Below are 22250 nucleotides of genomic sequence, written 5' to 3'. Positions count from 1 at the left end.
TTTAAATTAAGAGCTTCAATTAGAGAAAATCTTCTCTTAAATTTTAATTTGCATAATTTTAGATAGAAAGTTAATTTCTGATTTATAACCTAAAAAAAACGAAATTAAATATTTAAATTTTAAATTTATAAAATGATCCTTTAATTATATATTTAGAGAATCTAACTCAATAAATATTGTCATTTTGCTTTTGTTTCTTGATTCTAGAACTCTCCTCCTATAAAAATTTCAATTTATTTTCTATAGTAATATTTTTATAACAAATTAAGAGTTAATTATATTTTTTCTTATATTCAAAATGAACATTTTTCTTAAAAAAAGTTCATGAGTTGACCCTGAGTCATAGGACTTTTGAAGATATTTTAGTCTTGTGAACTTTTTCTACGAGGAACTTTTTGGTCTTATGGATTTTTCTGACCTCAACCCACGTGGGTTAGGGTCAAACTAAGAGGACGAAATTGACAGGTCTACTCTTGAGTGGACACATACATCTTAAGCATTCTTGTAGTTGTAATCATGTTGATTGGCCACTAAAGAAGAGTACTATCACTATTGTTTTAGGTTCCAGAAAGTGAGACTGCAAAACTTTTTCTTCACAGGATACCAAACTTGTAAACATTGAAGCACTGCATACCATTGTTCCTGGAGAATTCAGAACAGAAGTGCAGGTAGTGTGTCCCATGGCTATCTCAATGTTGCAGTGAATAGGTTCATCTGTAATTATTTAAATAGTGTGAATATCTTCAATTTGAAAACATTTAGTTTTGTCTCAAGCTAATCTCGTTAATAAATTCTTTAAAATGCTGTAATAATTTCGCTTTCTTTTTCTACTGTAGCAAAATCCTTTAGTGCAAGTACAAATGACTTATTGCAGTAATTATACCAGTGAGTGAATATAAAACAAAACATGCATATTGAAGAGGAACTATTGTTATTCCTAAAAAACATAAAACAACACAACCTTCTCCAAACTTCTTTTCAATTTACTTTTTATTTGTACTTTAAGCCTAGGATAATTATTAATTAAATCTTATAAAAATGAACTTTTATAATGGAGTTTATAAAACAAATTATCAAAAGCATCCGAGCTTATAATGCTACAAGAAGCTCAAATAAATTTATTTTAGTTGGTTAACACCATAAAAGACTTTCAACTTCCATCCGCCAAAACTTCTTTTATAGATAAGCAAAATATTTTAATATTAAAAAAAGAAAGTTATTTATGTAATGAAAAAAACTATTTTTAGGAAATCCATATTTATAATAAACATTAAAATATGTTTTTTATTTATAACAAAATCATTTAAGTATCTCCTCCAAACTTATACATTGCTTATTTTAATCTTTAAACAGACTTTTTTTAGTATGTTTTAAACTCTAAACACAAACTAAAAAACAGAAAAACTAAATCAAACATAATTTATATTGAATGTGGATAACTTGGTAACCCTAGGAACATATGAGAAAGTCCTTTTAACTTTTCAATTTCTATGGATTAGAACAGACAAAAAGTGAAAATGTTAAAAATACAAAGAATTTGGTGTAACGAAGAGGGAAAACAATTCTAAAGAATCTTCTCAAGATGTTAATTAAAAGATCTTCCGTCAAAATCAAGTTGTATTTGATGAATGTTGTCTTTAGGCAACCTCTTCAAGATAGCAAGACCTGGTGAAAAAAATTGAAAATATAATCAGCAAATTTAGTGGAAAAAATAGTGATTTATATTAGATCAACAAGTAAACTCAACTATAATCTCAAAATATAGTAAAAAAGGACTATTAGTTGCAGACACATTACTGTTAAACTTTTTACTTACTATTACTTCAGTTATTGTATTTTATGATTACAGCATCAATTTTGTATTGGTTTGAAGGAAAAATTGTGGTACCAACAAATACTTTTACTTGTGTGTGAAAAAACAATTATCTCTTTGTTAAATAGTAGGATCTTGTTTGTACAAACTTTTACTAAGTACTTAGAAGAGAAGAAAATAAAAGCAAAAAATGAATCAAACTTCTTAAACTTGTTAAAATTAACTGATGCAGAGAGAGATTTGTGAGAGTAAATGGAAAGGTTGTACAGAAGTGAAAGTGAATAAGTTGATTTTAACTTAGCAAGAAGTTTATTTCCTTTTAGCCTCTACAGACGTAGAATTACTCACTGAAAAGTTTATCCAATCAAGACTTATAAGCTATTGACCCAACTAAAAATTGGCAGAGAAATGGCATATCATGCATGTTTGAGCTTATCAGAATGTTGTTTTCGTATCAGTCTAATGTTTACCTTCAATAACTTTGTAGAGAGTAAACCACCATCTATCTGTAGGAATATGGTATTTATGCAGTGTCTCTTCTATGGCTTCATCATGCTTCCCCACCAGAACCTCTTGAAGTATTGTAACTGCATCCTTTGTTTTATCAAGGATATCTTCATTGTCTTCACTACATGGTTTTGGAAGCAGATGGTGTAATGAAGAAAGGGTAGCAGCTATGGCAAACTGGGTAGCAGCAGTCCAGTGAGTAGAAGCTAATTGTCTCATATGGTTTTCCAACTCCTTGTTATATTCATTATTGTTTTCTGTTCTTCCAAATACTAGGCTACATAGATACTGAGCATTTGCTTCACCGGTACTTTGAACCATCTTGTAGAAAGCAGTTCCTTCATTTTGTAGGAGTTCCTCTGGTGAACTGTATTCAAGAACCTGGAAAGAATCGAGGAAGATGAATAATCTTATTGACTAACAGAATATGACTTACAGACGTAGATTGAAGTTCAGCAACACTTCAATCGAACCATGTTAGTTGTGTGTGTAATTCTGTGGACTTACCCGGCCAGAATCAAGCAGCAGAATCCGATTGCAGTCAATGATTGTATTTAGTCTGTGTGCAATAATGAGCATTGTACATGACTGAAATTCCTGTCTGATAGTTTTCTGTATGAGGGCGTCAGTTCTGACATCTACAGCAGCAGTAGCTTCATCCAGGACAAGAACCTTCGATCTTCGAAGCAATGCTCTACCTAGACTCAGCAGTTGCCTCTGTCCAACACTGAAATTATCTCCTCCCTCTGAAACCTTCGTTCAGTGCAAAAGATTACATTGTCATATTTCATATTTGTAGTTGATAATTCAAAAAATTTCTCTAGGAAAAACCAATCAAATACAGGCATTGAAAAGATTATCCCACAATCTGGGTACCTACCTGAGCATCAAGACCAAATGGATTTCTTCTTATTACGTCCTTCAGATGTGCCCTTTCTAAAGCCTCCCATAGATCAGCATCATTGTGCTCATTAAATGGATCAAGATTGAAACGAACAGTCCCTTAGAGAAAGGAATAAGAATATTAGAAAGAGAAGTTTTACTGAAGCTATCAATCAATGTTTATTCACCGCTAAATGAAAATTTAAAATTATACAACATTATAATAATGTCTTAATCCCTATATTCTCATATGGTCAAGAAAAAGAACAGACTGAGTTTTCTAATGCAAACATTCTTCACACTTCAATTATAATTCACCAGCGGTTAACACGCATGTCTCAAAATAATCAATTTCTGATCAACAGTTTTATTTCATGGTTACAATACCATCCAGACATTTATTGCCACATTATTGTGATAATTTGATTATCAGAACCACTTGTAAAGTCTTTTTTCTCCAATAATATGCTAATTCATGATTGGACGATAGTGTATAACACTCATGACATCTTGGGACAATAATACCTTCATATGGATTTCAATCACAATATAAAACATTGCTTACATTAGATTAAGATCAAAATCATATTTGATTATCAATATCTGAGATAGAACAAGAATTCTGTTCATGGACATACCAGAGAAAACAACTGGAGACTGTGGTATGATAGTAAGAACTTTTCGTAGATCTGCTATTCCAAATGTAGAAATATCACATCCATCAATAATGATTCTTCCTTTTGTCAGTTCCACAATCCGAAATAGTGCATTAAGCATGCTAGATTTTCCTGCACCAGTTCTTCCAACTACACCTATCTTCTCAGTTGGAGGTACCGTGAAGGACAATCCATGCAGCACTGGAGGAAGTTCAGGCCGGTATCTCAGAACAACATCCTCAAACTCAATTGATCCTGAGGTTGGCCATCCAGGTGGGGGACGGTTGGTCTCAATTACACCTGGAGCCTCAGTTTCCAAATTTATATATGTGTCAACACGCTCAACAGCATTTAAACTGTTTTCAGCTCTACTTGCTTGCCTAAGGACACCACTTAAGAGATTTGTTATGTTTAAAGTATAACTGAGAAGTAAACCCATTGTAGATGCAAACAAAGCCTGGTTTGAAGCTCTTGCATTCTGCATGACTGCAGATGTTGCTATCAGCCAAATCATGAGGCCTCCTAATGTTTCTAGCCTTATGGTGAGCCAACGATTTGAACTTATGTTCACAAGAGTGAATCTGATGTTGTTATCCATGAATTTTCCATTGATGTGTGCCATTCTGTCATATGCTTTATAAGCACGGATGCTTGACAAACCATTCAGTGATTCACCAAAATGTGCATAAACAGGAGATCTTGTAATGGAATCCATGCGCTTTACCTCTCGAGCCGTGCTCTGTCAGGCAAGATGTTAGAAGAAAAATACCAATAACTCAAACTAAGACCACATTGTGTCAACTAAAAACAATAAACTCTACTGGTCTTAGTTTCCAGAAGGGTGTTTTCTTTTGTCCCACCTTCACTTGCACACCATTTCGATTTTTGGCACATTAATTATGGTTTGTTAGTAATCTATACTTTTCTTTACACTAACTTGTTATTCCATTCCATGTTGATAAATTTTCCTCCATTTAAAAATTAAAATCTTTAAGAAAATTTAAATCAGAATAACAATATTGCACAAACAATGAGAATAATAAGAAGCAAGACGCTCATGCATCAGGCTTTCATTATGACTAGGAATCTAGCTGGGATAATGCTGCGGTGACAGTTATGAACTTTGGAGACTAAACTATAACTTAAGATCTAAAAGAGAGAAAAAAAATGTTTCTCAAAGTTCTTATTTCATTTCTACTCTTAAGCTTACATTTATAGAACTAGAGAGAGTGCTCTCTAGTTGTAACACACTTAACACAACTCACACACAACTCATACACACTCACACACAGCTCATACACACTCACACACAGCTCATACCCACTCACACATAAACCAATAATTCTAACACTCCCCCTCAAGCTGGAGCATACAAATTGTATGTGCCAAGCTTGGAACAAATAAACTCAATCCGAGGTCCCCTTAATGACTTAGTCAACATATCTGCGAGTTGGTCATTTGATCCAACAAACTCAGTACATATTTCTTTTGACAATAACTTTTCCCGAACAAAATGACAATCAATTTCTATATGTTTGGTTCTCTCGTGAAACACTGGATTTGATGCAATGTGAAGAGCAGCTTGGTTATCACAATACATCTTCATACTCTGGATGTCACAGAAGTTAAGTTCTTGAAGGAACTGCTTTACCCATATAAGTTCACATGTTAATGAAGTCATTGCCCTATATTCAGCTTCAGCTGTTGATCGAGCCACTACATTTTGTTTCTTACTTTTCCATGAGATAATGTTTCCTCCAAGGAAAACACAATATCCAGTAGTAGATCGTCTATCAATAGGAGAACCTGCCCAATCAGCATCACAATATCCTGATACCTGAAGGCTTCCTTTTTCTTCATATAACAGCCCTTGCCCAGGAGCCTTTTTTACATACCTTAGAATGCGAATGATAGCATTCCAATGGCCAACACATGGAGCTTGCATGAACCGACTAACCACTCCAACTGCAAAAGATAGATCCGGCCTTGTAATAGTAAGATAGATTAGTTTCCCAACTAGCCTCCTATATCTCTCTGGGTCGGAGAATAACTCACCTTCTTCTGTTGTCAATTTTTGATTTGGATCCATAGGGCTATCAACCGGTCTACAATCAATCATGCCTGTTTCTTGCAAAATATCCAGAGCATACTTCCTTTGGGAGATTACAACTCCATCTTTTGACTGAGCTACTTCAATGCCTAGGAAGTATTTGAGGCTCCCAAGATCCTTGGTTTGGAAATGTCTACACAAATACTCCTTCAGTTGAGATATTCCAGCAGTATCATTTCCTGTATAACTATATCATCAACAAATACTATCAAGTAAACACATTTCCCTGGAGATGAATGATAATAAAAGACTGAATGATCTGCTTCACTGCGTCGTAGCCCAAATTTTTGAACAATGGAGCTAAACTTTCCAAACCAAGCACGTGGTGATTGCTTGAGCCCATATAGAGATCGGTTCAATTTACAAACCATACCAGACTCCCCCTGAGCAACAAACCCAGGAGGTTGCTCCATATAAACCTCTTCCTCAAGATCACCATGGAGAAAGGCATTTTTGATATCCAATTGATGAAGCGGCCAATGACTAATGGCTGCCATTGCAAAGAACAATCGAATGGTAGTCATCTTTGCCACAGGAGAGAAGGTATCACAATAATCAAGACCATAAACCTGAGTGTACCCTTTTGCAACCAGTCGAGCTTTGAGTCTATCAATGTCACCATTAGGACCGACTTTAATTGCATATACCCATCGACAACCAACAGCCTTTTTGCCTGGGGGAAGTGGCACAAGCTCCCAAGTATGACTGTGGTCAAGAGCCTGCATTTCTTCAATCATGGCGTGTCGCCATCCAGGATGATCAAGTGCTTCCTTCACAGTTTTAGGAATAACCACAGGAGACACTGAGGATAAAAGTGAATAAAAGGAGGGCGACACTCTGTGATAACTAAGAAAATTATAAATGGGATGAGGATTTCGAGTGGAACGATTACCTTTTCTGAGAGCAATGGGCCAACCAAAATCATCTTCACCAGGAGGCGTGACAGGAGATGGTGACGAAGAAGAATCTGAAGAAGGAGATCCACCATTTTCTGGAAGAGGATTATCCATCGGGGTACTGTGTCGAAGGTTATCAGTATGTGGAGAGGAAGGTTCGAGAGGACCTTGGGTATTACTTGGATTGACTGAGGTATTTGAGATATTAGACTCAACTACTGGAATAGGAAGTACCTGTTGGAGGATATGAACATCTTGAACAGATGGAGAGAAGAAAGGTGTCTGTTCAAAGAAGGTAACATTAGCAGACATGTAGTATTTCTTGGTTTCAGGAGAGTAACATCGATACCCTTTTTGAAGCCGAGAATAGCCCAAAAAGACACATTTGATCGCACGAGCAGAGAGCTTGTCAAGTCCCGGAGACATGTCATGAACAAAACAAACACAACCAAAGACTCGAGGAGAGGTGTGAAAGAGAGGGTTATTGGGAAAGAGAACGGAGAAAGGAACTTTATTATTGAGAGAGGAGGAGGGCATTCTATTAATAAGAAAACATGCAGTTAAGATGGCATCCCCCAGTGATGAATAGGAATGTGAGCACCAAGCAAAAGAGTACGAGCCGTTTCAACCAAGTGTCTATTTTTTCTTTCGGCTATACCATTTTGCTGGGGTGTATGAGGACAAGTGGACTGATGCAAAATACCATGGGAGCTAAGAAGTGAAGAAAAAGTTGATGAGAAATACTCTTTAGCATTATCACTTCTTAAGACTTTAATTACTTGGCCAAATTGGTTCTTGATTTCATTCAAAAAGGATGTGAAAATAGGTAACAATTCAGAGCGATCTTTCATCAGATAAACCCAAGTACATCTAGAATACTCATCAATAAAGGTAACAAAATACCGAAAACCAAAAGAAGAGACGCGACTAGGTCCCGAGACATCAGAATGAATAATAGAAAAACTAGAAGTACACATTGATTGAGATCTTTTAGGGAAGACAGATCTAACATGTTTTCCTAGTTGACAGGACTCACATTCTAAAGTTTGAAGACCACTAAGTTCAGGACACATCTTTTTTAATTTTGACAAGTTAGGATGGCCAAACCAATCATGTAACACTTTAGGGGGAAGAGCGGCAACACAAGATACCCGTGGACGAAATCCAAAATGGTATAAACCTCCAGCTTCATATCCTTCTCCAATCTGTCTCCCCGAGCCACGCTCCTGTATAACAAAAGATTTTGAATCAAACGTTATTGAACAGTTTAATATTTTGGTTAACTGACTTAGGGAAATTAAATTGAATGGACAGTTAGGAACAAAAAGAACGGATTTTAGAGTTAGAGAGGGAGACAGGGAAACTTGACCGATTCCCTTTGAACAAGTTTTAGAGCCATTTGCAAGGGTAATGAAATGAGGTTTTTCTTGGAGAGAAAGATTTGAGAACAATGAGGTATTACCAGAAATGTGATCAGAAGCACCCGAGTCAATTACCCATGAATTTGGACCTGCCATGGATTGAGAAATGCAAGCTGTGGATGTGCTTGAGGACTGAGATGATTGTGCCAAGCTGTTAGACTTTAAGCGCAGATACTCTTGATACTCTTCCTCAGTAAACTTGGAGTTGGAAGTGGAAGTTTCAGCCTGAGAGATATTGGCGGTTTTTGAAGGAAAGCCATGCAAGGAGTAGCAGTTTTCTTGGGTGTGACCCATCCTGTTACAGTAAGAGCATTGACGTCCCCGACCTCCACGTCCTCCACGTCCTCCTCCTCTAGTTCCACGTCCTCTTCCTCGCGTGGCAACCATGACAGATGGTTCTATTGTTTCATGAGTTTCTTGAGACTGAGGCACAGGAACACGAAGAAGACGTGTGGTCAAGGCTTCCAAGGAAGGGACTTCATGACTTGTCAGAAGTTGATCTCTGATGTGATTCAAATCTGGATGCAAAGCACGTAGGATCATTACCATATAATACTGGTCAAGCTTCTTTTTGATATCTTCTGAAGATTCCAAGAACATTCTCAATTCTTCCACAGCTGCTTGGGCTTCCGTCATGAAGGAGACCATATCATGGTCTGTCATTTTGAGACAGGCGAGCTTGTTTGCGGTATCATAGAGACGTTGAATATCATTAGCATAAATGCTTTGGGCTTTCTTCCAAAAGGTGTGACATGTCTTGAAGGCTCTAAGAGATATCAAAAGTCGGGGTTCCACAGATTGCCACAATAGGGCACACAGTTGAAAATCAGCTTGTTTCCATTGTTCAGCTTTGTCAGAAGGTACTTGACTCCCATCCTGCTCAAGGTGGTCATAACGTCCTTGACCAAGGAACCACATTTCTACAGCAGCAGACCAAGACATATAATTCTTTCCATTTAGCTTTTCGGAAGTGATTGAGGGACTTCCAGAGAAAGAAAGAGCACTTCCAGATGCCATTTTTCAAAGAAAGAATCAGAAAAAACCGTGTAGGACCCGAAAACCCTAGAGGGTTTCTTAAGGTTTTCTTAAAGAGAAGCTTCTAGACCCACCAAAGTAAGATTTTGAGGGTCAGAACGGACAGAGGAGCTGAGGGCGACAGCTATGGAGGTGGCACGGAGACTTTCCGGTGAGCAGATGGCGGCGCGTGGGCAGCACGCGCTTGTTCGCAGCGCACAACGCGGCGGCGCGTGACGGAGCCGGACGGCGGCGGACGGCGGCGGACAGATACCTGGATGGCGGATAACCAAGTTGAAGAACTTGAAACTGCAGTTGACAGCTGCAGATAGTGGCGAGACAGTCGCAGACAACGACTAACGGCACCGGACAGGTGCGACCAGCAGTGACAGTGCTGGTGGACAACACACGGAAACCAGGATGAACCCGCTCTGATACCAACTTAAGATCTAAAAGAGAGAAAAAAAATGTTTCTCAAAGTTCTTATTTCATTTCTACTCTTAAGCTTACATTTATAGAACTAGAGAGAGTGCTCTCTAGTTGTAACACACTTAACACAACTCACACACAACTCATACACACTCACACACAGCTCATACCCACTCACACATAAACCAATAATTCTAACACTATAGATTATGAAAAAGAATTTCAGTGTATGTAGAAGGACTTCAATCTCCAGATATGAGAAAGATTTCCCTTATAGTATCTACTGCAACATAGTTCTTAAACTTTTAACCAAATGGGTTTTTAGATAATCCTGATCAGCCAATCAATGGCAATGCTCCTAGCCTGGATTTTGGACAAAAAATATCCTAAATTTCAGTGTAAATTGCTCTGAAAAATATATAATGCCCATGTAGTGTTTGTACTTTTCCGCTGTTAAGAATTACTTTTTATTCATCTATCTCTCTAGCAAGAAAAATGAAGCATCTTTATTTCATGTTTTCGAAAATGCAAAAAGTAGATAAAACTAACTTGGCATGTAAAATATTCTAATGAAACAGTCTCTATCTAGAACTAAGGAAAAGATATGGAGCATACCTGATAATATACATAAGCTGCATAAAAGAAGATCAGAAGTGGCATTATGGCCCACAGGGAAATGGTGCTCACAGTGCCTATAAGAACAAATGTGGAAAGCAGTTGCCAAACTTGCCCCAGAAACATGTTCACCAAGTTAAAAACATTGGTATCTATATCTCCCGTGTCTTTTGCAAACCTATTAATTATCCGACCAACTGGATTAGTTTGGAAGAATAACATAGGAGCCCGGAGGATTTTATCCAGCATTGCATTGTGCAGTCTTTTGGCAGCACGAAGACTAGAAACGATCAACCAATAAGAGTTGGCAAGTGCCACAGATACCTGAATTCAGCAAAAAGAAATATTAATTTCATTTTCCTTAAAACTGAAAAAATGAGCAGAAAGCTACCATATATATGGTAAGTCAGATAGCTTGTTGAAAGATGAATATTTTCTTGAATAATGAAAATTCCTTAAGGGTAAGGTGAAAAAAGTTAAGTACCAAGCAGAAAAAAAAATAGACTCATTGAATAATGACCTGTCCAAATGAGAAAAGTGTATAGATCAAAAGAAAATATGCCGGATTATTATCTGCAGTGGAATCTTGAGATGTCCACACGCTTAGCCATGTGCTACTTGAAATTCGGAGAACTTCTGTTAATGTGTAACATCCAAAGAGTATGGAAACTACCCACAGTCCTCCCAGTGCTGATTTGTACCTGTAAATTGGATTTGTTAATTTGGATTTATAAACTATGAACATGTTGCTTAACTTTCTTATTTATTTTCAATGTGGACATAGACTCAGACTTGAATTTCTTTACATTTTTCAATCTTGATCATTTCACTATCAACATCATCTTGTTCATAGATTATAACAATAGCTCAAAGGAAATAGATTCGTCTTTTTCTGAGCTTTCATGGAAATCTTACCTCATTATGACTTTCCAACTAACCACGCCTGTTTCCCTTTCCTCTTTCTTAACAAGTACTGATTTTCGTAATTTTCCTTTCTTCTCAAAGCTTGCATCACTTGGTAATTCAACAATTGCTTCATTATTCAAGGGTAAATTTGTATCCTTATCATGACTTTCAGTATCTCCGTTATTATCTGCTTGTTGTTCCATTTTCCCAGCATTTTCCATTAGTCTCTGAAATAGAGGCCCACATTTTGATAACTCCTCAAATGTTCCCTGCTCCTTAATCATGCCTTCACTAACTAGAATGATTTTATCCACCTGAGGGAGAAAATGTAGCTGATTGGTGACAAGAACCCTGGTTTTTCCTCTCAGCCCTTCCTTTATACAGTTCCTGAAAACCTAAAAGGCAACTTTAAATCAGACCATGTGAGGTAAGATCATAGCCATTTACAAACTTTTAAATGGTCAAACATTAAAGGGGATTTTTGAAATTCAAATATTTATATATACTATAGAAAAGAAAGGCTAATCTAATAATCTAATGTACATGAGGCATTCCTTATATTAGTTTCTTGATGATAAAATTCAGTTGGATTTGAATCAATGTCAATGATAATAACTCTTAAGATTGAACCAATGTACCCTAGCTTCTGCGGACAGTAGTTGTATTATAACAAGGACTCGTGTTCTAAAGGATGATAAAAAATTAAGAATGATACCTCTTGAGCAATATGAGCATCAAGAGCACTCAATGGATCATCAAATATATATACATCTGAATTTGAGTATACAGCCCTAGCTATGGAAACTCTTTGCTTTTGTCCACCACTAATGTTGACTCCTCTTTCTCCAATCTCTGTAAAATCAAGTCCCTGAAAGGATATAAATGTGATGATTACAAAATGTAAATTTCCACTATTTTAGAGAAGTAATGGAGAAGATGACATTTTATAAATCATCTTACAGGTAGTAAGTTGAGATCATGCTGTAAAGCAGTGATATCAATGACCTTCCGATATCGTTCATGCTCAAATTTTGATCCAAATAGTATGTTTTCACGAACCTAGGAAAAGAAAGCAATCAGAATATGATAAATGAGGATATTCATTTATGAAAAATTAGTTTAACAAGAAGAAATGAAACGTGAGCAAGCTTCAACTCACTGTGGCATTGTAAATCCATGAAATCTGAGGCACATAAGCAACAGTGCCTCTGATTGTAGCATTTCCATCGGCTAAAGGTGGTAACTCTCCAATCATTGCTGAAATAAGAGACGTTTTGCCTTCTCCAGTACCACCAATGATTGCAACTAAGCTGCCTATTGGTATTTCCACATTGATATTTGATAATGTTGGTTTCTCCTGTGAATTCAATACAATTTTCTTGTATAAAGTCAAGCGTGCATTACTAATACCAAAACTATAATATGTATTTGAAGAAAATGAAAACTGTAGGTCCACATTCATCAAAAGCAACATCATAGTCACATCTAAAACACAAGCACCACATTGTTAAAAAATGAACTTTAAGCCTAACTCAATATTATAAAACTAATTTATAAGATGAAGTTTAATCCACTTATATACTATAAATTTCTTTAGTCGATGTGAGACTTCCAATAACTCCATGTAAGTAATGGGGAGGCAATTCCAAAGTATAATATTTTTTCAATTGTAGAGACAAAAAGGTTTCATGCATCTAGTCATTTGAGTTAACGGTGAATGTGGAGAAATGGTGTCACCTAAACATATCCGTGCCCTCTAATTTTGAAAATTGAAATGCAACTAGAAAGTTAAGAAATCTTTAACAATATAGTGGCTGTGTAAAGAAGGATAGTTGAAAATTTGACCTTAGGATCCCACGAAAAGTATCCATTCTCAATTGAGATGGCTGGAAGACCAGGTTCAATAGGTGGATTTTGTTTTAAATTTCGCTCCTCACCTAAGAACAATTCCTCCAAACGTTGTAACGAGACATTTGCATTTGCTACCTGTAAGAAAAGAAAATCAGTAAGTAATGTCTTGACACATAACCGACTAAAGCAAGTGTTAACTGAATGTAACAAGGGACAATGCCAACCTGACTTAGTAAGTTTGGTAGCATATTTAAAGGAAACCGCAAAACTGCAAACAGAGATAATGAGGTAAATGCTCTTGAAGGTGTTAGTTCTCCACCCAGAAAAGTGAAAACTCCGAATGTGGTCACCGTCACAAGAACAGGGATGCTGTTTAGTATAAAAGAATTTAGCTGCAACAGAAGACAAGTAGTTATCAGGAAAGGTATAAGTTTTGAGGTAGTTATCAGAAAATTCCAATTAAAGAACTTGTGGGTCCTATCAGCATGTGACTTTGCACAATACTTCTGAAGAAATAAGAACAAGTCACACTTTTAAACAATCCTGAATTTGGAGTGAGATCACAAGACATTACAATACAGTGCTGGAATTTCATGAGGGGTGACAGTGTATCCTTGGAATTAGCCCCGAATGTAGGAATCTATAGCATGTTTTACCAAATATGTCAAGCTTAAGAACACTGTCAATATGCTTTCACATTCCTCCTTGATATATAGCTTGAAGTCCTTAAGAACGTAAAGTGATAATATGAATACTATTACCCACAGGAAGTCTAGCAGCATAACAATGAAGCGTTATTATCTTAGAAACCAGTTTCTTAAATCATACCAGGTGATCTTTTCCTTGAAAACAATTTTATATTTATAAGTTTGAATGTACTTACTGACCCTGAAAACCATGAATCTTTTGCTACTTTTACTTAAACTTTTAGTTACTTCAAATTTTGTAAATGGATTCTGCGCTCTCAATACAGAATATGGGAAAGCAAAATTCTAGAATTGTGTCAAGGCTCATACAGCATATAGCAGCTGGGCTTTGCGGAACCATGATAGCTCGTCATCTCGTATGCTTAGAATTCTAGACTGAAAGCTTGTTTCCCATGCATAACATCTGAATCATAACAGCATATCACAGAAACTGTTAAAACACATACAAAGCTTGAATGCTGGAAGTGGAGTTTTTTAAAGAATTCATACTTTACAGTATCCATGGCAGCAAGAATTTCATTCATCAGACCAACCCTTTTGTCTGTCTGTTGCAGTCCTTCCTTTGTCAGTTTTCGCATCTTGCTAATCACAAATGTCTGCTCGAAAAAGCAAGAAATTTATTTATTTATTCATTAGATCAAAACCTATAAAATAAAGAGAATAATTATAATTTGGAAGACGAACAAGACACCAAATATATCAGTTTCAAATTATACTAAATTAAGTCTCTCAAACATATATATATATATATATATATATATATATATATATATATATATATATATATAACAATAACTTTATTTATTTATTCATTGAGTCAAAACCTATAACATAAGGGGAATAGTTATCATCAGGAAAATGAACAAGAAGCCAAATATACCAGTTTCAACTTCAAACCTCTCAAACATTTACTATTATATATTAAAATTAATTGAAAGCATCTTAAAATGTGGATTTAAACATAAATGCATCCAAAAAATCAACCTGTAAGGTGAAAGTTGTCTTCAGTTATATAATTTAGACATATCTCTTGTTTACATGAAATCTCCAACAACCATAATAATACACATGTCTGCATGCTACAAAAGAAGAGACAAAACTTGCCTGCAGTGGGATAATAAGGACTAACATTAATGATCCAATAAGTGAAGCAACCCCCAGTTGCTGGTAAAGGAGAACCATAGCTACAGTGATACGGAATGGTGCTGACCATAGTCCATGAAGCTGTTGACATATTTGCTACAAATTGCAAAACACAATAAGGTTCATACCATACAGCATTTTACACTCCAAATCATAATCATAAAAAATGTTCAGCATATAAGTTGACTTGAATATTCAGTCTAAGCAACAAATGAACCTGCAATGCATTGGCATCTGTTGTTATCATATTCATAAGCTTCCCAGATGTGCACTTCTTTCGACCATCATTAGTTAGCCTTAAGGATTTTCTAAATATAGCAGCCACCTATAATTAGACAAGGTCACATCATATAAACTGTGTTGATAGATAAAACAATAAATACTTTTGGATAAACCAGTTTATTGAGGGCTGTCTAGATTGGATGAATAGGATATATGAGCTCTAAAGAGAAAGAGACGTCATACCAAAGTTGATCTAAGCCGAAAACCAACACGCATAACATTCTGAAAATACTGTGCTTCAGAAAGAACACCAGCTGTCTGGAAAGAGTTGAGTTGAACCACCAGTTAGTTGTTCTTTTCTTCATGTTCATAAATGCTATCAAGAGTATAAAATAGTAATGACATTACAAACAAATTCTATTCATTGTGAGAGAAACAAATATATTCCTCCGTCATTCTACGTGCATTAAAGATATCAGGGAAGTTCTAATCCTAGTTTCTGCCATGGAAAAAATGATGGCTGTAGAAAAAAACTAGAGTGGAAATATTCATTTTGGATGAATTATTTGTATATCAAAATGCAAACTAGCATGAGAAGGTAAGGGTAATTTCCCTTTGGTGTGAATAAATAGTACATTTAATTTTTCTGAGGCAGGCTATAGAGCACATACTAAACGAAGCTTCTCTGTTTTGGCCAAAATCTTTGTGAAGTATGTACTCATGGCTGCTCATATACTGTAAAACACTTAAAACATGTTTTACATTGGACCAAAACTCTTGAAGCTATGATAGACAGAAGCTATACCACTCCAACAAATATAGAGAAGGCGTAGATGTAACCAATCCAGGATGGATCTCCTCTTTGCATTGACTGCATTCACAATAAGAGTAAAAAGTGATAATGTAGCTAGAACAAGCCAAAAACATACTTGCAGAAATGAAATCAGAAGCATAACAGCGAAATTATCATTTAAAAAGGCAAGGTGATAATAACAATCTTGACCTTTTAATCTTACATGAATGGTCAAGATTGGAGTAACTTGGTGGTGGAAATTTTTATTTGCAATGAAATACCTCCGAACAAGGAAATTTGCAAGACAATACAATCCAATTTGAAATCGAACTCAATATGTTTTAGTGCTTAAGATTTTTCTATGTAGTGAAGGATGACATGATCTCAAAGCAAGTAGGCATGTGTATAGACAAATTTTAATTTTTGTGTGTATGCATGTGTGGTTGGGTTTATCACTGTATGATTGTGCTTCTCCGTGCTCTTTATTTTCATTTCACGTCAATCCAGTCTGGCCTTAAGGAGAAATAAACTTACATCTAATAGGTGATTCAGCAAAATAGGTCCCACAAACTGAGAAAGATCATTACCAATCTGCAAAGACCATTAAAAATTTCAAGTTCCAAATGTGTCAGTGCTATAAAGCTCAATAATGTTATTATATGCATTTTCATGTACAATTTTTTGCAAATTATACACAGAATCTAATTATATATACAAAGAAAGCATCTTACGAGATGCTCTAACGAGATTACTGGTTACTAGAAAATGCAAAACAGGCTGCCATGTACATAGTCTATCCTCACTTTTGGGAGTGTTCTATTCCTAGGCCTTCACCAAGCTGCTTAAGCTTATGATGAAGTAGATTTTAAGCTTAAATCAATCCTACAAAACTGGTTTGTAAGATGAGATTTGCAAACAACAAATCTTACTAAGATAGACTCTAACAATGACTCTCATACTATGTTAAAAAGTGAATTTTAAACCTAACTCAATCCTAGAAAACCAACTTGTAAAGTGAGGTTTGCATTCACTTATATACTATAAATTAACCTTATCTCTAGTCGATGTAGGACTTTTGTAATTCTTTAACTTGGTAAGCTAACTAACTTAAGTTCAGCGAATTTTTATTTGTTATCAATTAAATTTATCTCATTTATGTTTAAATTATATCGACAGATAAGCCTCGAAGTATGCAATGAGAAAATGTTTATTGATGCATTTGAGCTTTGAAGAAATCAAGTTAAACATCAACTGATGGTCAAAATGTTTACCTTAAAGAAGCCTCCCATCCAAAACCTAACCAAACATTGAAACCAAATCACATTAAAATATGAGAAAATAATATTACTAAGTTAATCTGGTAGAATCCAAACAAAGACTAAACAACTAAGAAAAGGGAGTCCAGATTCTCTGTTGAGCGTTTTGGTACTGTCCTCTGCTAAGCATTAAAAATACAATAATATTGGTATATTAAAAATCTTTTTAATTTGATTTAAAACATAAAAATCAATATCTATCCGTGTATTTTGAAAGCACGACAGAAGGATAGCACACAAAAAAACTAGCAGAAAATCCAAATTAGAAAATGCAAAAATGTATCATCAAAAAGCTGCCAATATGCACCTTTTCCCCAGGCTCCTGTTCAAAGCTCTTAAAAGACACGGGTTAGAGCTTTGAAATTCTAACATCCAACAGTTTTGAAACCTGCATTAACCATAAAGTAGTGTAAATTGTGTATACAGGATGTGAGAATTTCATAGAACCTTATAGTAAGCATGGAGAAAACAATACAAACTTCTCAGTTAATGTCTCTGTTTCATCCCATTTGTCTAGCTTCCAAACATCCTTTTCAGTTACGGGTTTTCTGTAGCCTTGCTTCATGAGTGGAGTTATCCATCCAAAACATATTCCTACACAGAATACAGAAAACATGTTAGTTCATAGGTTCACAAGGATAGAGACTACTTAATGCATAAAATGGAAAGCGACCAAAAAATGCACTGCAAATTTTAGTCAGTAAAACAAATTGTAAAGCTAAGAAATTCTTCATGCTACTCACTGGAGAATACATTGGCTTGCCTCTCAGGGAAAACTTGATCTTCTCCACAAAGAGGTTCATATTCACCATGGTCGGGTACATCAGTTTGCATTGTTGAATGACCAGAATAAGGAATCAAATCAGGAATGTAAACAAAAAGTAAGGCACCAAACAACACCTACACCAGCAAAGTAGCCACAATAAGTCAATTGTGATGTATCTGATTTGCTTGGTAACACAAATCTTTAATTTCCAGTTGTTTGATCTTGGGTTAAATGACAAAAATGTAACCCACTAATTTCTATTCCATCGCAATCTGCATTAACTCTCAAGTTGCTACTTGTATACCATGCTACTGCAGGATCATAAGTACAAACCACTCCAAATCCATGCTAAATTGCCTCATGTTTTCTTAAGAGATGTGAGTGTCATATTTCATCTTAAAATCATTTAGCGTCAAGTGAAGATTTCCAACCTATGCATAAGCCTCAATTAGAGAATTGAGGTAGGCTATTATATATGTATGTGTGTGTCTGTGTGTGGGTGTGGGTTTGAAACTATGCAATGAATATCAACAAGGTAGCCAGCTTTAATAAACCAACACACTTCCTAATGTTGCAGTCTAGAAATGAAATGAAGTTACAAGTATTGTAGAGAATGTTTTGATCTTCATTAATGGAGGAAATGAGGAATTTACCTGGCAGATGACACTGCTAATGTACAGAAACAGAGCAGATCTGAAAAAATGAAATCAAAGCTTAAGTTTCTTGCTGCATATACTATCAAGAACGAATTAAATTTTTCTTTTATACTGCTTCATTTCATTGAAATGTCCAAAATTTGTTTCCTCTTCTCTGGCATTAATTGCTTATCTTAATCATGACATGACACACTGAAGGTAATAAACTTTTTGTACAAACAACTGCCATTTTTTCTTTACTTTGAAAAATATGAGTGAAACTATCTTTTGCTAATTCAAAAATTCAATTGACTTTCCATGGATACTAATCTCAAACTGGTAACCCTACATTCATTAGATTCCAGATCCTTTATCATTGTCAGTACACTGAACACACCTATTGACATACATTTCAGTTGGTATGTCCATCACATATTAAAGGAAATTATTTCAGGAAAAAATATTTAAGCTACCAATGAAATAAAAGCTTACTCATTATATTACTGCTTAGACAGTATGAAATAGAATGCATTATTGTCCTAGACGTGAAAAGACAAGGTGTTAAGCTTAAAATTGAAAGCTAACCTGCTGCAGTAATCTTTCACTGATAGAAGAAGGTTAAGCACTACAATATCTCCCACCAAAACATATATAACTCCACAACGCACCAACCATCTAAATTTTCTGATATAAACCTTTGTTTCCAAGAGGATGAGAGCTATCATTGAGCTCCAAGTAAGTGCTTCAACAACCAGTGCCGCTATCTGCAAAATCATAAAAGCATAAAGCGGCTAAAATTGCACATTCCAACCAAATTGTACAATTTTTTGTTGCAGTATGACATCTAACAACTCCCAGGTATCAATAGTTAAACCGAAGCCATCATCAAATATCAACTTTGAGTGATGGAAGACGCTATGAATTCAAGCAAAGGAATCTCATTGGAGTATAGTATACAAGTATGAATGATACACCCACCTCAAAAGGAGCGAAGCCGGTTTCACCACTGAGGTTGAAAGCTGAATTTCCAGTTAACAATCTCAACAAAGGTTGAGCAGAACAATAAGCAGCCAACATTCCCAGAAGATAATTATAGTAATTTGATCTCAAACAAAACCTCTGAAACTTTGCATTGCAAGTGATAAGCCATATCCGATACAAGCACAGGCCAATAAGAACCAAATTTGAAATGGAGATAACAAGAGTGTTGATTGCACAAGGTGTATAGGGTCCAAAAGCACTGTCCACTGCTTTATTCCAAATGCTGTTTTCTGCTGGCTGGCAGTACCAATTTAATGGGTCAAACCCCATCTTTTGCTCACTCATACAACACAAACCTTCCACAGATTTCACCAATAATGCTCGAAGATCTCTTTTTTCAATACAAAAAGTAGTAGCTGCAACATCAAACCAAAACACAATCTCATTAGAACAATAAGAACAAACTGGGGTGGAAAAATAAATGAGAAGAAACACCATTCTCTGCTTAACCATAGAGGAAAAACTTCAAACACAAGAAATGCGAGTGTGACTCCCACCTTTTCGGTTCACACGATAAAACCAACATGAGCGAAAGCTACAATTAACTATGTTAGTGTTACAGCTCCATGAAGACCCGTCTTAGACTTGTGTACTTAAACTGAAAACAAGGAAAATTATCAGTACCGCAAGTGAGGTTAGTTTCTGATCCAATTCACAGTACTGTGAACAGGATTAGTGTGTGACCCAGTTTACAATATCACTAGCAAGATTATTCTCTGGCTCAAGTTTGAGAAACTGTGACAGAAAAAAAAAACATAAAACAAGGAAACTGATATTGGAATTTTATGGGATAAACTAGATAGACCATATAATTGACTACTTTTGAGATATGAGTTATCTGTATAAAATACCTGACACTATTCTCAACGACTAAATAGTAGCAAAAGTGCAATGGCAAGTGACAGTTACAAAAAAGAAAAGTGAAGGTTGAAAAGAAGTGAGAGAGCACAATTGTGGGGGTGGTATGAGAGGACATAAATGGAGTATATCACTTGACATTATTGTTGCACGACAACACAAGTCCTATGATACACGACAGAACAAAACGTTAAAAGGTTGAACCAAAGTCTGAATGAGACAAACATTATTACAAATGAAAATTCTTTGCTAACGTCACGGCTTACGGGTTAAATCCCATAGCTTAGTTAATTAAAATGAAAATAAAGATTCTCTGGTTTCAATATAGTTTTTGAACATTTTCCCAAGTTATGAAATTGATAAGAAAATTATCATGTGTTCAATAATGAGCTCTTACGTGGGACCAAATCCAGCACCTCAATGACGTCAATGGGTAGTGGGAGTGAGTGGCCACTGATGACTTCAAGAGAAACATGGAGAACTTAGTTCTGATTATATGTCATTTATCATCAATGAAATAATGAATGGAGTAAACAGTAGTAGATAAAGTTGTACTATGATAATTACCTTAATTTTGAATATAGGAAGAAAGATTTCCATAAATTGTGAAAATATGAACATGTGATGCCTATGCACGACAGTATATTTCGTTTACTATTTTATTAGATATTACTAAAAAGTGGATACATATATATATAATCATGTGTTTAATGAATACTTTAAACATTAATAGTTGTATTTTTATTATTGAATTATGAGAAATAATAGATAGTTTATTAATTTTATAAATAAATAATTATGATTGAATGAATTAAAAATTCTTGTTTACAATATCGCATTACGGATTTAGTATATAAATTTCCAAGAATATCATTACATAAGTCATTCTCAGTAAATACTAACTTATTTATTAAAATAAAAATTATTAATATTTTTAACATCGTATCTAATAGACAGGTTATTAGATTAGTAAATAAATATAAAAATAGGATGTTTTGTGAAACAATTATTTAATATATATATATATATATATATATATATATATATATATATATATATATATATATATATATATTCTTATAATTCTTATAAATGAGTTAGATTTTAAGAGTTTAAAGTTGTCATTATATTATATGTTTTGAGCATATTCAAAAGATATTGTTTATTGATTACATTGATATATAAATCAAAGCATATTTTATTGTCTTGATCGCAATAACATAATTAAATAACATGATTCATCACGAAATATATAGCATGAAAATAATGTGAAGGTGATTTGTACACATCTATTTTCAATTAGTTCTTACTTTATCTAAATAAGATCAATATAATAACATTAATGTACAAGATGTAATATCTAAATAAAAAATACCATATATATATATATATATATATATATAAAACACCAAAATATGTCCATAAATAATATCAAACATATAAAACAGAACATTTAACATGTTCTTATTGGCTACGAGTAACAAAAGGTGATCTTCCCATATTTAGAAGGTATGAAGATGATATTGCCTAGGGAGGTTCTGAAAGACATCAGTGAGGGGGCAGATTTTTCTATTGTGATGGCACAAGAAAAGAAGAAAAACACAAATGAACAGATCGCATGTATGTCGTGTTTCTGGAGGAGGTGTCAAGTTTGCCACCAAGTTGGAAG

General features: G+C 34.9%; 2 protein-coding genes across 6 annotated transcripts; both read right to left on the bottom strand.

Annotated features, from left to right (window-relative positions):
• Window positions 1-1405: 1405 nt before the first annotated feature.
• On the bottom strand, window positions 1406-20711 carry LOC108334099 (ABC transporter C family member 12). Of its 5 annotated transcripts, XM_017569740.2 has the most exons (29): window positions 20575-20711; window positions 20221-20321; window positions 19661-20079; window positions 19268-19446; window positions 18701-18740; window positions 18025-18181; window positions 17761-17875; window positions 17589-17669; window positions 17237-17261; window positions 16500-16556; window positions 15978-16043; window positions 15416-15490; window positions 15168-15275; window positions 14912-15046; window positions 14297-14403; window positions 14117-14210; window positions 13325-13492; window positions 13095-13235; window positions 12409-12606; window positions 12210-12308; window positions 11965-12117; window positions 11259-11644; window positions 10864-11044; window positions 10344-10667; window positions 3841-4597; window positions 3201-3322; window positions 2828-3073; window positions 2284-2701; window positions 1406-1665 (listed from the first exon to the last, which is right to left on the bottom strand). In XM_017569740.2, exons 3-29 carry the CDS (start codon window positions 20006-20008, stop codon window positions 1586-1588), a joined length of 4860 nt encoding a protein of 1619 aa, XP_017425229.1. In that variant the 5' UTR covers window positions 20009-20079; window positions 20221-20321; window positions 20575-20711; the 3' UTR covers window positions 1406-1585. The 5 variants fall into 5 exon arrangements, 4 of the variants coding, with proteins under 4 accessions (XP_017425229.1, XP_052726442.1, XP_017425230.1 ...); XM_052870482.1 differs by lacking the exon at window positions 20221-20321 and having other exon boundaries at window positions 20575-20682; XM_017569741.2 differs by lacking the exon at window positions 20575-20711 and having other exon boundaries at window positions 20221-20544.
• Window positions 7692-10325, bottom strand: LOC128194721 (uncharacterized). The gene is made up of 2 exons (XM_052870484.1): window positions 8327-10325; window positions 7692-8090 (listed from the first exon to the last, which is right to left on the bottom strand). The coding sequence occupies exons 1-2, from the start codon at window positions 9300-9302 to the stop codon at window positions 8053-8055; spliced, it is 1014 nt and encodes a 337-aa protein (XP_052726444.1). The 5' UTR covers window positions 9303-10325; the 3' UTR covers window positions 7692-8052.
• Window positions 20712-22250: the final 1539 nt, after the last annotated feature.

Source organism: Vigna angularis, chromosome 11 (assembly GCF_016808095.1).
Source record: "Vigna angularis cultivar LongXiaoDou No.4 chromosome 11, ASM1680809v1, whole genome shotgun sequence".
Taxonomy (NCBI): Eukaryota; Viridiplantae; Streptophyta; class Magnoliopsida; order Fabales; family Fabaceae; genus Vigna; species Vigna angularis.
This window is presented reverse-complemented; position numbering and strand designations above follow the sequence as displayed.

What these genes read in the sequence shown, in the direction of transcription:
- LOC128194721 (XM_052870484.1), bottom strand. Translation starts at nt 9,302, where the DNA reads ATGGCATCTGGAAGTGCTCTTTCTTTCTCTGGAAGTCCCTCAATCACT. An exon ending in TGCTTCTGATCACATTTCTG is followed by an intron (nt 8,091 to 8,326) that starts GTAATACCTCAT and finishes TTTGTTATACAG; the next exon opens with GAGCGTGGCTCGGGGAGACA.
- LOC108334099 (XM_017569740.2), bottom strand. Translation starts at nt 20,008, where the DNA reads ATGAGTGAGCAAAAGATGGGGTTTGACCCATTAAATTGGTACTGCCAG. An exon ending in GTGAAAGATTACTGCAGCAG is followed by an intron (nt 18,741 to 19,267) that starts GTTAGCTTTCAA and finishes TCATTTTTTCAG; the next exon opens with ATCTGCTCTGTTTCTGTACA. An exon ending in CATGGATTTACAATGCCACA is followed by an intron (nt 12,309 to 12,408) that starts GTGAGTTGAAGC and finishes TTCTTTTCCTAG; the next exon opens with GTTCGTGAAAACATACTATT.